Genomic DNA, 12,060 nt, shown 5'->3' with positions numbered 1-12,060 from the left:
TAAGAGCCCATTCACACGGGGGCAACACGACTTCTAGCACGACTTTGGGAGGCAACTTGGACACGACTTGAGTTGCCTCCAGGACAGGAGGCTTTCCAGTGGCCAATCAAACAACAATCAGCTCTGTGGGAGGGAGGGGGAGGGAGGGGTTTGCCTGAGAAATGTATGTTATTTTCCTGTATTGTTGCTTCAGTTAAGACAGTGATCAGACTTCTGAGGCAACTTCCATTGAAATCAATGGGTACAAGTTGCCTAGAAGTTGCCTAGAAGTCGGATTGAAGTAGTACAGGAACCTTTTCTGAAGTCGGAGCGACTTCAGTAGTGTACATTAAGACGGCTCCATTCACTTACATTAATTTTCTCGACCGCGCAACTTGGGGCGACTTGGGGCAACTTGAAGTCGGATTCCAGGTCGCCCCAGTGTGAACCGGCTCAACAGTTATGCCCTGTACACACGATCGGTCAATCCGATGAGAACGGTCTGATGGATTTTTTCATCAGTTATCCGATGAAGCTGACTGATCAGTCGCGCCTACACACCATCAGTTAAAAAACCGATCGTGTCAGAACGCGGTGAGGTAAAACACAACGACGTGCTAAAAAACGAAGTTCAATGCTTCCAAGCATGCGTCGACTTGATTCTGAGCATGCGTGGATTTTTAACCGATGGATGTGCCTACAAACGATCGTTTTTTTTCTATCGGTTAGGTATCCATCGGTTAATTTTAAAACAAGTTTCACATTTTTTAACCGATGGATAAATAACCGATGGGGCCCACACATGATCGGTTTGGTCTGATGAAAACGGTCCATCAGACCGTTCTCATCGGATTGACCGATCGCGTGTACGCGGCATAAGAGAATGCTTGTGATAAACATAGATCTATACTCAGACAAAAAGGTTAATAAAAAGGGAAAACAGAAACCCAAAAACGAAACAAATAAAAAGAGGCAAACTCAATAGGCTTTCTCGTGTTTTCCGCCATCGCTGTTTATTTATACCCTTTAAAAACTTAATAAATAGGAACTATTGCCTAATTAATGGTCGGTTTTATATAATTCAATTTAATACTTGGCCTTTGTTATTTTCCTTCATTTATATATTGAGAAATTCCATTAAAGTGAATGAGAGCCGTCTTAATGGACACTACTAAAGTCACTCCGACTTCAGAAAAGGTTCCTGAACTACTTCAAGGCGACTTCTAGGCAACTTGTACCCATAGATTTCAATGGAAGTTGCCTCCAAAGTCGGATCTCTGTCTTAAAGGGGTTGTAAAGGTTTGTTTTTTATTTTCTAAATAGGTTCCTTTAAGCTCGTGCATTGTTGGTTCACTTACCTTTTCCTTCAATTTCCCTTCAATTTCTTTGTCTGAATTTCTCCTCAGTAAACTTGCCCCCATCATCCGAGCCGTTCGAGCTGGGGGTTAGTCAGCCAGAACAGCTTACTGAGGAGGAATAGGAAGTGAGAAATTCAGACAAAGAAAACAAATAAATATAAACATTTAGAAGGGAAATTAAAGGAAAAGGTAAGTGAACCAACAATGCACTAGCTTAAAGGAACCTATTTAGAAAATAAAAAACAAACCTTTACAACCCCTTTAACTGAAGCAACTTTACAGGAAATGCTTTCTCAGGCAAACCCCTCCCTCCCACAGAGCCGATTATTGTTTGATTGGCCACAGCCAAAGTCGCCTGTCCTGGAGGCAACTTGAATTTGCATTGTAAGTCGCTCCAAGTCGTGTTGCCCCTGCGTGAACCAGCACTTAACATAACAGAATTAATCTACTTCTAGATATAATATAAAATATTATCTAAATATATATATTGGTTTTATTATCTATAATCAAAAACTATTTTCTTCTACAAAATATAATATGTATTAATATCTAAATATTTATATTAGTTTTACTATATATATATATATATATATATATATATATATATATATATATATGTGTGTGTGTGTGTATATAAAAAAATCACCTTTATTTGCTTCTTCAAAATATAATAATATAATATAAAATAATGTTCTAAATATTTATATTGGTTTTATTATATATATTCACCATCAATTTGCTTTTACATAATATAAAAAATTCAAAAAGGTACAAGGTAGAGTAGGACTTTAAATGTGCCTCAGTGGGGTTGAGAGAAATGAGTAAACTTTACCATAGCTTTAAATCAGCATAAAAAAAAAGTTTTATTTACCATCCTTGGATGGAATGCTGTAAAACAATAAATCACAGTTTGATACAGAGTTACAGTTTTACTGTTTCTTTGGTCCAGGGTGTGTGGATCCTGGTCAGATGTGTTACAAAAATGTAATTGGTCGTGAAAAACGGTCGTGTGTGAGCTCCAGAGCATTTTTTTGCGACGAGAAAAATGGCCATTGCAAATTTAGAACCTGCTCTATTTTTTCTTGACGCTTTTCACATCGTAGTTTTTCTCGCCGTGAAAACCGTTTGTGTGTAGGCTTTAACGACGGGAAAAAAACACGGAGCTCAGAAGCAAGTTATGAGAAGGGAAATTTGCATAATCAGCCCAAAGGGTGGCGCCATTCGAATGGAACTTTACCTTTATAGTGCCGTCGTACGCGTTGTACGTCACCGCGCTTTGCTCGAGCATTTTTTATCACGATCGTGTGTGGGCAAGGCAGGCTTGACAAGAATCACGTCGAGGAAAACTTAGTTTTTTTTTCCATGACATGAATAACGGTCGTGTGTATGCAGCATTAGAACTATATAATATATATAATTTAATACATTGTTCAAAATATTTATATTGGTTTTATTATATATATTCATCATCAATTTGCCTTATTAAATACAGGGAACTTATAGAAAATGGCCACCACCTAGACAAAAAAGGCTTAAAACCATCTGGAACACCAGGAAACATCAACAGCAAATTAAAAACTTTGGCCCGGATTCACATACATTGGCGCATATTTATGCCGGCGTAGCGTATCTTCTTTAGGCTACGCCGGCGTAGCGCAGAGCGGCAAGCACAGTATTCACAAAGCACTCGCCCCCACTCCCTGTTAAAGATACGCTCGGTTTCCTCGGCGTAAGTCAGCGTAGGTGGAAGTGGGCGTGAGCCATGCTAATGAAGCGTGACCCCATGCTAATGATGTGCCGAGTGACAGACAAGTGCTTAAAATGAACGACGCATGCGCCGTCCCGTGGACGCAACCCAGAAACTACTCCCTAAGATACGTCGAATCACTGCCTACGACGTGAACGTAACCTAAGCCCAGCCCTATTCACGTACTACTACGTAAACGACGTAAAATACGACGGCTGTTCCCTGGTCCATACCTTTGCTTGAGCTGCGCCTCATAGATGGGGAATAACTTTACGCCGGACGTAAGCCTTACGAAAACCGCGTATATTATGGGCCGGGCGCAACTACGTTCGTGAATAGACGTATCTCCCTCATTTGCATATTTGCAATGAGGCGGCCAGCGTAAATATGCGCCCACGATACGCCGGCATAGGAAAGTTACGTCGGTCGGATGAAGCCTATTTTCAGGCGTATCTAGTTCTGTGGGCACGACGCATAGATACGACGGCGCACATTTACACTTACGCGGCGTATCTGGAGATACGCTGGCGTAATTGCTTTGTGAATCTGGGCCATTGACTTCAATTAATAAATCAAACAAACAGACAAAAAAAAAAATATGCAAATTTATGTAAAAAAGGCAATTCTGATTTAATAAATGTGCTTCTTAAAAGAAGAACAATAGGCAAAACTTATCTTTTTCCATTTCGGATAGAGTAAGGGAGGGTTATAACCCCTGTCATGTTTTTTTTTCTCGCTATCTCTGTCCCATTGCAGAGATTTCCCTTCATTTCCTGTCCCATAGCCAAATAGGAAGTGAGAGGATTTCTCTGCAAATTAAAGGAAATTTTTGGGGACCCCCTCAGCTCACCAGAACTAGTGTCCAAATTGGAAGATTTCCCATCTATTCATTTTCCAAGGACAACCCAAAAATCTTTTTTTTTTCCTTTCACTTTAAATGATAATGGTAAACAGGACAAATAGGGAAGATGAATCTCCTTAACAGGGGGAACAGATCGCAATCAAAACTGACCCCTCTAATCCCTCTCCACTCTTACGGGCAAGTGCTTGATTTACAAAGCACTTGCCTGTAAAGTTGCGGTGGTGTAACGTAAATCCCTCCGGCGCAAGCCCGCCTAATTCAAATGATCCGGGTAGGGGGCGTGGATCAATAAAATTATGCGCGTTCCCGCGCCAAACGTACTGCGCATGCTCCATTTTGAAATTTCCCGCCGTGCTTTGCGCAAAATGACGTCGCACCGACGTAATTTTTTGAACGTCGACGTGAGTTACGTCCTTTCCTATTCACGGACGACTTACGCAAAAAAAAATAATAATAAATTTGACGTGGGAACGACGGCCATACTTTAACATGGCAAGTCTATCTATATGCCACCAAACAGCAGCTTTAACTATATGCCGGGAAAAGCCGACTAGCGACGACGTAAGAGAATGCGACGGCCGCGCGTACCTTCGTGAATCGCTGGAAAAAGCTAATTAGCATACCCGACGCGGAAAACGACGCGAACTCCACCCAGCGGGCGCCGAAGTATTACACCTACGACCCGAAGGCGTACGAAGCCGTACGCCTGTCGGATCGAAGCCAGAAGCCGTTGTATCTTTGTTTGAGGATTCAAACTAAAGATACAACGCAGCAAATTTGAAAGTACGCTGGAGTATCAGTAGATACTCCGGCGTACTTCTTCTGTGAATCTGGCCCCAAGGGCCAGATTCTCATACATCCGCGTATCTTTTCGCGGGCGTAACGTATCCGATTTACGTTACGCCTCCGCAACTTAGACGGGCAAGTGCTGTATTCTCAAAGCACTTGCTCCGTAAGTTGCGGCGGCGTAGCGTAAATCGTCCGGCGTAAGCCCGCCTAATTCAAATGTGGGTCAGGGGTGCGTGTTTTATGTTAATGTTCTGTGACCCGACGTGATTGACGTTTTTCACAAACGGCGCATGCGCCGTCCGTGGAAATCTCCCAGTGTGCATTGCTCCTAATACGCCGCAAGGATGTATTGGTTTTGACGTGAACGTAAATTACGTCCAGCCCCATTCACGGACGAGTTACGCAAACGACGTAAAATTTTCAAATTTCGTCGCGGGACCGACGGCCATACTTAACATTGGTACGCTGCACTTACGCCACCATATAGCAGGGGTAACTTTACGCCGGGAAAAGCCTAACGTAGACGGCGTAACTGTACTGCGTCGGCCGGGCGTACGTTTGTGAATTTGCATAATCTAGCTGATTTACATATTTCGACGCATAAATCAGTGTACACGCCCCTAGCGGCCAGCGTAAATATGCAGTTACGATCCGACGGCATAAGGGACTTACGCCTGTCGGATCTTAAGGGAAATCAATGCGTAACTGATTCTAAGAATCAGGCGCATAGATACGACGGTGCAACTCAGAGATACGACGGCGTATCTGGAGCTACGCCGTCGTATCTCTTTTGAGAATCTGGCCCTAAAGTTTTGCCTTTAGTTATACTTTTAAGTTATAAAATTCCCCCCAAAAATTTCTCTTTCCAAGTTTAAAAAATAAAACCAAAATGCAAAATGAGTGAATTAAACAAATAGAATTATAAAAAAATATATATATAATAATAATATAAAACTATTTTGACAGTGAAAATTCTGACGATGAATATTTGAAACAATGAAGCCTTGATTGATTTTGATGGATAAAAAAGCTTTTTCATTTTTATTTTTTTAAAAGGCAACATTAAAATAGGCTATTTATGCCACAAAAAGTAATTCTGAGCTTGATAATTGTGTCTATAATTTTATACAAAACGTCGAAAATTCAACATTTATAACAATTATTTGTTTTTTCACTTAGTAAAAAATCTAAATGATGCATGTGATATACAAAAAAGTAAAACTCTATATCAACAAGTATCCACACATTCTATATACAAAAGTAAGTATATGTAAATTATATACACACCATCAGTATATAGTCTACACAGCATATACATAACAATCCCCCCCAACATCTCAACCATGAAACTTTTTATAAACTTAATTGAATGGATGGAGAGGGGCCCTCTGCAGTGAGGGAGGCGTCGCCCCTTATGGTCACAGGTGCATTTACATTATAAAGCCCAGGGTGGGGGTCCCAGCACTATGAATACCTGGCTGCCCCCTCACACACTCACAACACACCTGACAAGCCATGGATTACCCACGACATTTCTGGGACCCCCTCTACAAGCCAGTCCCCGAGCCACACAGCATAGAGAGGATCCTGGCCGACACGGAGAACTCTCCTGGGGAGGCCAATGGAGGCCCCAGAGAGCCCGATACCACTGATGAGCGCAACAAGAAGTGCAAGAAGAAGAATTATCAACGCTACGCCAAACCACCCTACACCTACTTGGCCATGATCGCCTTGGTCATCCAGACATCCCCTGAGAGGAAACTTAAACTGTCCCAGGTAACCAACCTTCCATTATGGGGCTTCTTGGGGCTTTAGGGCAGCTAAGGGTGTGTAATTTTTTTTATATAATTTAAGCTTCTGACTGGCTCTGTTATATCTGCAACATACAAAACTCAGATGACCACATGCTGAATTCCAGGATTTATTTTTTTTCCACCTCAAATTTATATATATATATATATATATATATATATATATATATATATATATATATATATATATATATATATATATATATATATATAAAAATAGTATCTATAGCCAAAACTTTTTTTTTTTTGATGACGTGGGTCAGATTTTTGTTGCCTTTGTATGGCGCAATAAGCCTTAAGCTGCCACTAGGTATATTATTCACAACAGTTCAGTTATACCAACTTTTTTTTTCCAAAAAACACAATATGGGAAGAAAATACGAGGAAAAAAATGAAATCATATAAACATTCATAAAAAATACCTAAGTGCTATCTGCCTGCCCAGTTCAATACAAGCATGCACAAAGTGTTCTGTCTATACCCTGACTTCACTTTCTACATGCTTCATTTAAGAAGTATTGTAGGCAGGGCTTTTTTTTCAGCAGTAACGCGGGGGAACGCAGTTCCGGCACCTCCAGAACTGAATGTATGTAATGACAAGGGGTGCAGGGGTGTGCTGGAGGGTCTATTGGTGCTGGCTGCTGGGGAATCTTTTGCAGCTGGAGGAGATCTATGTTTGCTGGGGTAAGGGGGTCTATTGTTGCTTGGGAGGTCTTCTGTTGCTGTTGGGGAATCTATTGTTGCTGGGGGTGGGTCTTACGTTGCAGGGGGTCAATCGTTGCTGGAAGGTATCTACTGTTGAAGGAGGGGTCTATTGTTGCTGGCTGCTGCAGGGTCTATTGATACTGGCTGTTGGGAGCAGGGCCGCTGATAGGGGGGGACCACCAGCCCTCCTGTAGGGGGCCCCGGCACACAGAGGGGCCCAAACAGCAGGAGGGTTGGTGGAGAAAAATGCCCTCCATATCTCTCACCCAGGTTTCTCCCCCTCTCCCTCCTGCCGGCTTTTAGGTGCTGGGTGAGAGACATGGAGGGATAATGAACCTGGCCAGCCGCCACTGAGTTCCTTCCCCTACCCGAGAGGGGGTTGTGCTAGGAGGAGGGATTTGTGAGAATGTGTCCTAGGAGAGGGATTGAAGAAAGAAGATTTGTGCTGGGAGGGGAGATGCGGGTGATTGTGTACCAGGAGCCGATGAGGGAATTCGGAGCTAATAGGAGGGATTGGGAGAATTGTGCAGGCAGAGGAGATTTGTACAAGGAGGGGGAATCTGGGTGGCATTTGTGTCCATTAATAATGTATTTTTTTGTGAAAATATTGTATAGAATACCGTCGTGTGTGTGTGTGTGTGTGGGGGGGGGGGGGGGGCATTAGGTAGGCTGTACAGGGCCCCATGATTCCTAACGGCGGCCCTGGTTGGGAGTCCATTGTTGTTGGGGTGGACCTATTGTCGCTGGGGTGTCCTTTGCTGCTAGATCTATTTTACTGCCTTTCTTGTTATCATTAACAAATTCCATACAAAATACTTAGCACTACAAAATGATACTTGGTTCTACATTCTCTAAAAGGGGTGGTACTGGGAGGTTGGTAAGGGATGGAACCAGGGAACGGTGCTCAGAGGTGGGTAGGGGTGGAATCAAGGGTTGACTCGGAAGGGAAGAGTTTCTGTACCTATTCTCTGAGAAAAAAAGCCCTGATTGTAGGACAGATGGGCTCCTTGAATATTCAGGAGGTCTACAGTGAGGTCACCTGGTGAGGTCAAAGCTGAAAATGGAGCAATGTATTACTTATTGTATGTAAGAGATATTATGTATCGGGGCTTATGGTCATGCTCACCTACAACTATATTTTTTTCCTGGCAGATCCTCCATGACATCAGCACCCTCTTCCCTTTCTTCAAGGGGGATTATCAAGGATGGAAGGACTCTGTTCGACACAACCTCTCCTCCAATGATTGCTTTCGAAAGGTAAGGACTTGGTGCTCCTAGGATGTGATGGTGGCGGTGGCTCTAAGGCCCCTTTCACACTGGGGAGTTTTTCAGGCGCTTTAGCGTTAAAAAACGCGCCTGTAAAGCACCTGAAAGACGCCTCATCTGCAATCCCAATGTGAAAGCCCGAGTGCTCACAAGAAGCAAGCAGCTTCTTTACAGCGCTTAAGGAGTGTTGAATACACCACTCCTAAAGCACCCCTTCCCATTGAGGCGCTTTTTTTTAATGCCAAAGCGCCTGAAAAATGCCCCAGTGTGAAAAGGGGTCTTAGGGGAGCTTTACCAGCATTTTTCGGGCTCTGGCAGTGTGAAGGGGCTCTGAAAGCACTCAGGCTTTCACATTGGGATTGCAGATGAGGCTTCTTTCAGGTGCTTTTTTTTAAATGCCAAAGCGCCTGAAAAATGCCCCAGTGTGAAAAGGGGTCTTAGCGGAGCTTTACCAGCATTTTCCGGGCTCTGGCAGTGTGAAGGGGCTCTGAAAGCACTCAGGCTTTCACATTGGGATTGCAGATGAGGCTTCTTTCAGGTGCTTTTTTTTTTTAAATGCCAAAGCGCCTGAAAAACGCCCCAGTGTGAAAGGGGTCTTAAGGTTTTAAACCTGCAGGATAGTCCTCACAACACAATATAATGTAATAATAGGAGAGTGTACTGAGCTATAATTTGGAGCTGGGCACATGCAGAGATTATCAGTGGCCAAGTCTGTGCTTTTCTATCCAGTGTGATTTATGCATACATGTAATATAAATATAGGGATTCATGAGATTTCTCTAGGCCAGTGGTTCTCAACACCAGGCTGTTGCCGTGGCCTCCCTCTTACCTGGCTTCCAGTCAGCTATAGATCCCTTACTCTCCCAGATTGCCACCCCTCCTCCCACAGTGGTCCACAGTGCCCCTCAACTTCTTAAAGACCCCCTGAGAGCCCTCCTGCCCCCAATAGTGCAGTGCCACCAACCTTCAACAGTGTTCCACAGTGTCCTCCAATCTCCTACAGTAAACCCCAAGTGAACTACAGATCCCTTAACCTCCCAGAGTGCCACCCATTCTCCCACAGTGGTCCACACTGCCTCTCAATCTCTCACAGTCCCCCCAGACAGCCCTCCTGCCCCCAATAGTGAAGTGCCACCAACCTTCAACAGTGTCCCACACTGCCCTCCAATCGCCTACAGTAAACCCCAAGCCAACTACAGATCCCTTAACCTCCCAGAGTGGCACCCATCCTGCCACAGTGACCCACAGTGCCCCCCTGCCCCAATAGTGCAGTGCCACCAACCTCCAACAGTGTCCCTAAAAAGCCCCCAGGCCTCCTAGAAACACCCTTTGCCTTTTCATCTACTCCCAGTTTCCTCCAGAAACCTTGTCCCCTACAAGGCCATCAAGTCAACTCTAACCCCATCTAGAATCCCAATTCTCTACAGTGACATCCAGCTCCATCCAAAACCTTCTCGAGCATTTCCAAACCTATTTTGTATCCCCATAATTTAGGGAACTTAATTTGCAATCAATGTTTTCGAAGAAAATTCTTCATGCCAGAAACACAAAAACAGAGCCAGAGAACAACTATTGTATCCACTCTGTATGTGTAGTTGTCCACATCTCTGTATCTCTATATAAAGCAAAGAAGAGCGTTCTGGTTGGAGTTTTACTTTAGTTAAACCAATTTTCATCGCTGTTAGACTTTCATTATTTGCCAATTTTCTACATATCTTAACCAAACAAAATATATAATTTTTGAAAAATAGGGACAAATCTGGGAAAATTATTTTCCTAATCATTATAAATAGGTCACATTGTTTTGTTTTCCTGACCTCTGATCGATTTGTGTGAATCTGCTGTGCCGGCTTACACCTCTAACGTCTTCTCCCTCTTTGTAGGTCCTGAAAGATCCACTGAAGCCGCAGGCTAAAGGCAACTATTGGACGGTGGATGTGAGCCGGATTCCCGCCGAAGCCATGAAGCTGCAGAATACAGCGGTCACCCGGCAGGAAGCCTACCCTCATGACCTGGCTTCTTATATCCTACATGGACAGCCTTACAGACCTTTAGATTTTCATAACCCTCATCTTTCAAATGAAAATACTGAAGTCAGAGGAGAAGCAGAGGCTCAGTCCCCAGTACCAACCCAGTCCCCAAGTGTACATCCCGCCTCAATGTTCCCAATGATCTTGTGGAACCTTCCAACATCTTACTCAAAATGCGTGGCCCCTAATGCGGTGGCCCCTCCCAGCATACACCCTCTCCTGCTTTATTCCAACTTCCCCTCACTCTCTCTTTGTAACTACATGTCTTCCCCATACTCAAGCTCCACCTATGCGGATCTGAGACCTCAAATGTCTCCCGTGTCTAGACCCTCTGAAGCCAGGAATTCCCTGTCAGATTTCCCTCCCAATACAACGGTCTTTGACGTCCCCATGTGTTCCCCACACGGGGGCTACATGTCACCTCAAAACATGTATGGGCAGCATTTATCTGAAGTTGGCATGTATGGGCAGCATTTATCTCCAGGTGGGGCGTATCCAGGGTACAGACCCAATAGTTACTGATTGGTCGGGGGTTGAGACAAGGCTGGTTCTGGGCTGTTCACTTTTGTTCCAAGGACTAGCCGCACTTGAAGCCTTACCCAATGACGTTAGCAGGCACACAACTCGGCATGTGGCTCAACAGAGGTGGCACCAAAAAAGACATACAGTCCAAAGGCATTGGACCACATGTATATATCACAATCATTTTGTATCTTGCATATCTGTATTCGCTTCAAATACATTTGAATATTTTTTTTACTGAAGTTTGGCATCAGTGTTGCAATTCTTTCATGGGCATCAAGATTAGAACTAATCATATACTCTGTAAAAAATATATATCTACTCTATAGTTCTAAAAGGGGCCAGTCCACCCAAATGTGCCATTTCACTATTTGTCTAATGATGGTAAGTTGAGCTCCTTCAGAGGGTCCTGTATCCACCAGCTCTACACACCAGCTGTCCTCATAAGGGGGTTCCAAACTTCCCACCATCCCTCCACCATTTTTTATTTATTTTATGTTATGGAGAATGTGGCAGAAGGTGCTGGAACACCCAAAAGGTGGGCAGGGACACCGAAAACCCCCAAGTGGACAAGAAAAAAGGTTGGGATTTTTTGGCCAAGAGATCTCAATGCGCCCATATCTAAGATAAATATGACATCGGGGGATGACGTGACCTATAACTAAAATATCACTTTTGGGTGAACAGTCCCTCTAAAACTTGTAGAAACAGGTATCTTAGGCCTTGTACACACGGGCAAACATGTACGATGAAAACGGTCCGCCGGACCGTTTTCAGCGTACATGTCTGCCCGGGGATTTCTGTATGATGGCTGTACTCACCATCATACAGAAATCCGCGCGTACTCGATACGCGGCGACGAGGCCGTGCCGTCGCCGCGACGATGACGCGGCGACGTGCGCAGCCCTGCCAGTTCAATGCTTCCACGCATGCGTCAAAGTCATTCGACGCATGCGAGGGATGGCGGCCGCTCGGACATGTACGGTAGGTC

The 12,060-nt window shown here is 44.0% G+C and overlaps 2 protein-coding genes across 2 annotated transcripts; both read left to right on the top strand.

Moving 5' to 3' along the window:
- The first annotated feature begins 5,941 nt into the window (after nucleotides 1-5,941).
- On the top strand, nucleotides 5,942-6,632 carry LOC120941578 (forkhead activin signal transducer 3-like). The gene has a single exon (XM_040355059.1). It carries the CDS (start codon nucleotides 6,251-6,253, stop codon nucleotides 6,548-6,550), a length of 300 nt encoding a protein of 99 aa, XP_040210993.1. The 5' UTR covers nucleotides 5,942-6,250; the 3' UTR covers nucleotides 6,551-6,632.
- A 1,617-nt stretch (nucleotides 6,633-8,249) lies between these two features.
- Nucleotides 8,250-11,311, top strand: LOC120941353 (forkhead activin signal transducer 3-like). The gene is made up of 3 exons (XM_040354690.1): nucleotides 8,250-8,285; nucleotides 8,404-8,508; nucleotides 10,401-11,311. The coding sequence occupies exons 1-3, from the start codon at nucleotides 8,250-8,252 to the stop codon at nucleotides 11,067-11,069; spliced, it is 810 nt and encodes a 269-aa protein (XP_040210624.1). The 3' UTR covers nucleotides 11,070-11,311.
- Nucleotides 11,312-12,060: the final 749 nt, after the last annotated feature.

This window comes from Rana temporaria, chromosome 5 (assembly GCF_905171775.1).
Source record: "Rana temporaria chromosome 5, aRanTem1.1, whole genome shotgun sequence".
NCBI classification, from domain to species: domain Eukaryota; kingdom Metazoa; phylum Chordata; class Amphibia; order Anura; family Ranidae; genus Rana; species Rana temporaria.
This window is presented reverse-complemented; position numbering and strand designations above follow the sequence as displayed.

Coding starts and splice junctions, on each gene's coding strand:
- LOC120941578 (XM_040355059.1), top strand. CDS start 6,251: ATGGATTACCCACGACATTTCTGGGACCCCCTCTACAAGCCAGTCCCC.
- LOC120941353 (XM_040354690.1), top strand. CDS start 8,250: ATGGGCTCCTTGAATATTCAGGAGGTCTACAGTGAG. Junction 8,286..8,403: donor TTCAGGAGGTCTACAGTGAG/GTCACCTGGTGA, acceptor TTTTCCTGGCAG/ATCCTCCATGACATCAGCAC. Junction 8,509..10,400: donor CCAATGATTGCTTTCGAAAG/GTAAGGACTTGG, acceptor CCCTCTTTGTAG/GTCCTGAAAGATCCACTGAA.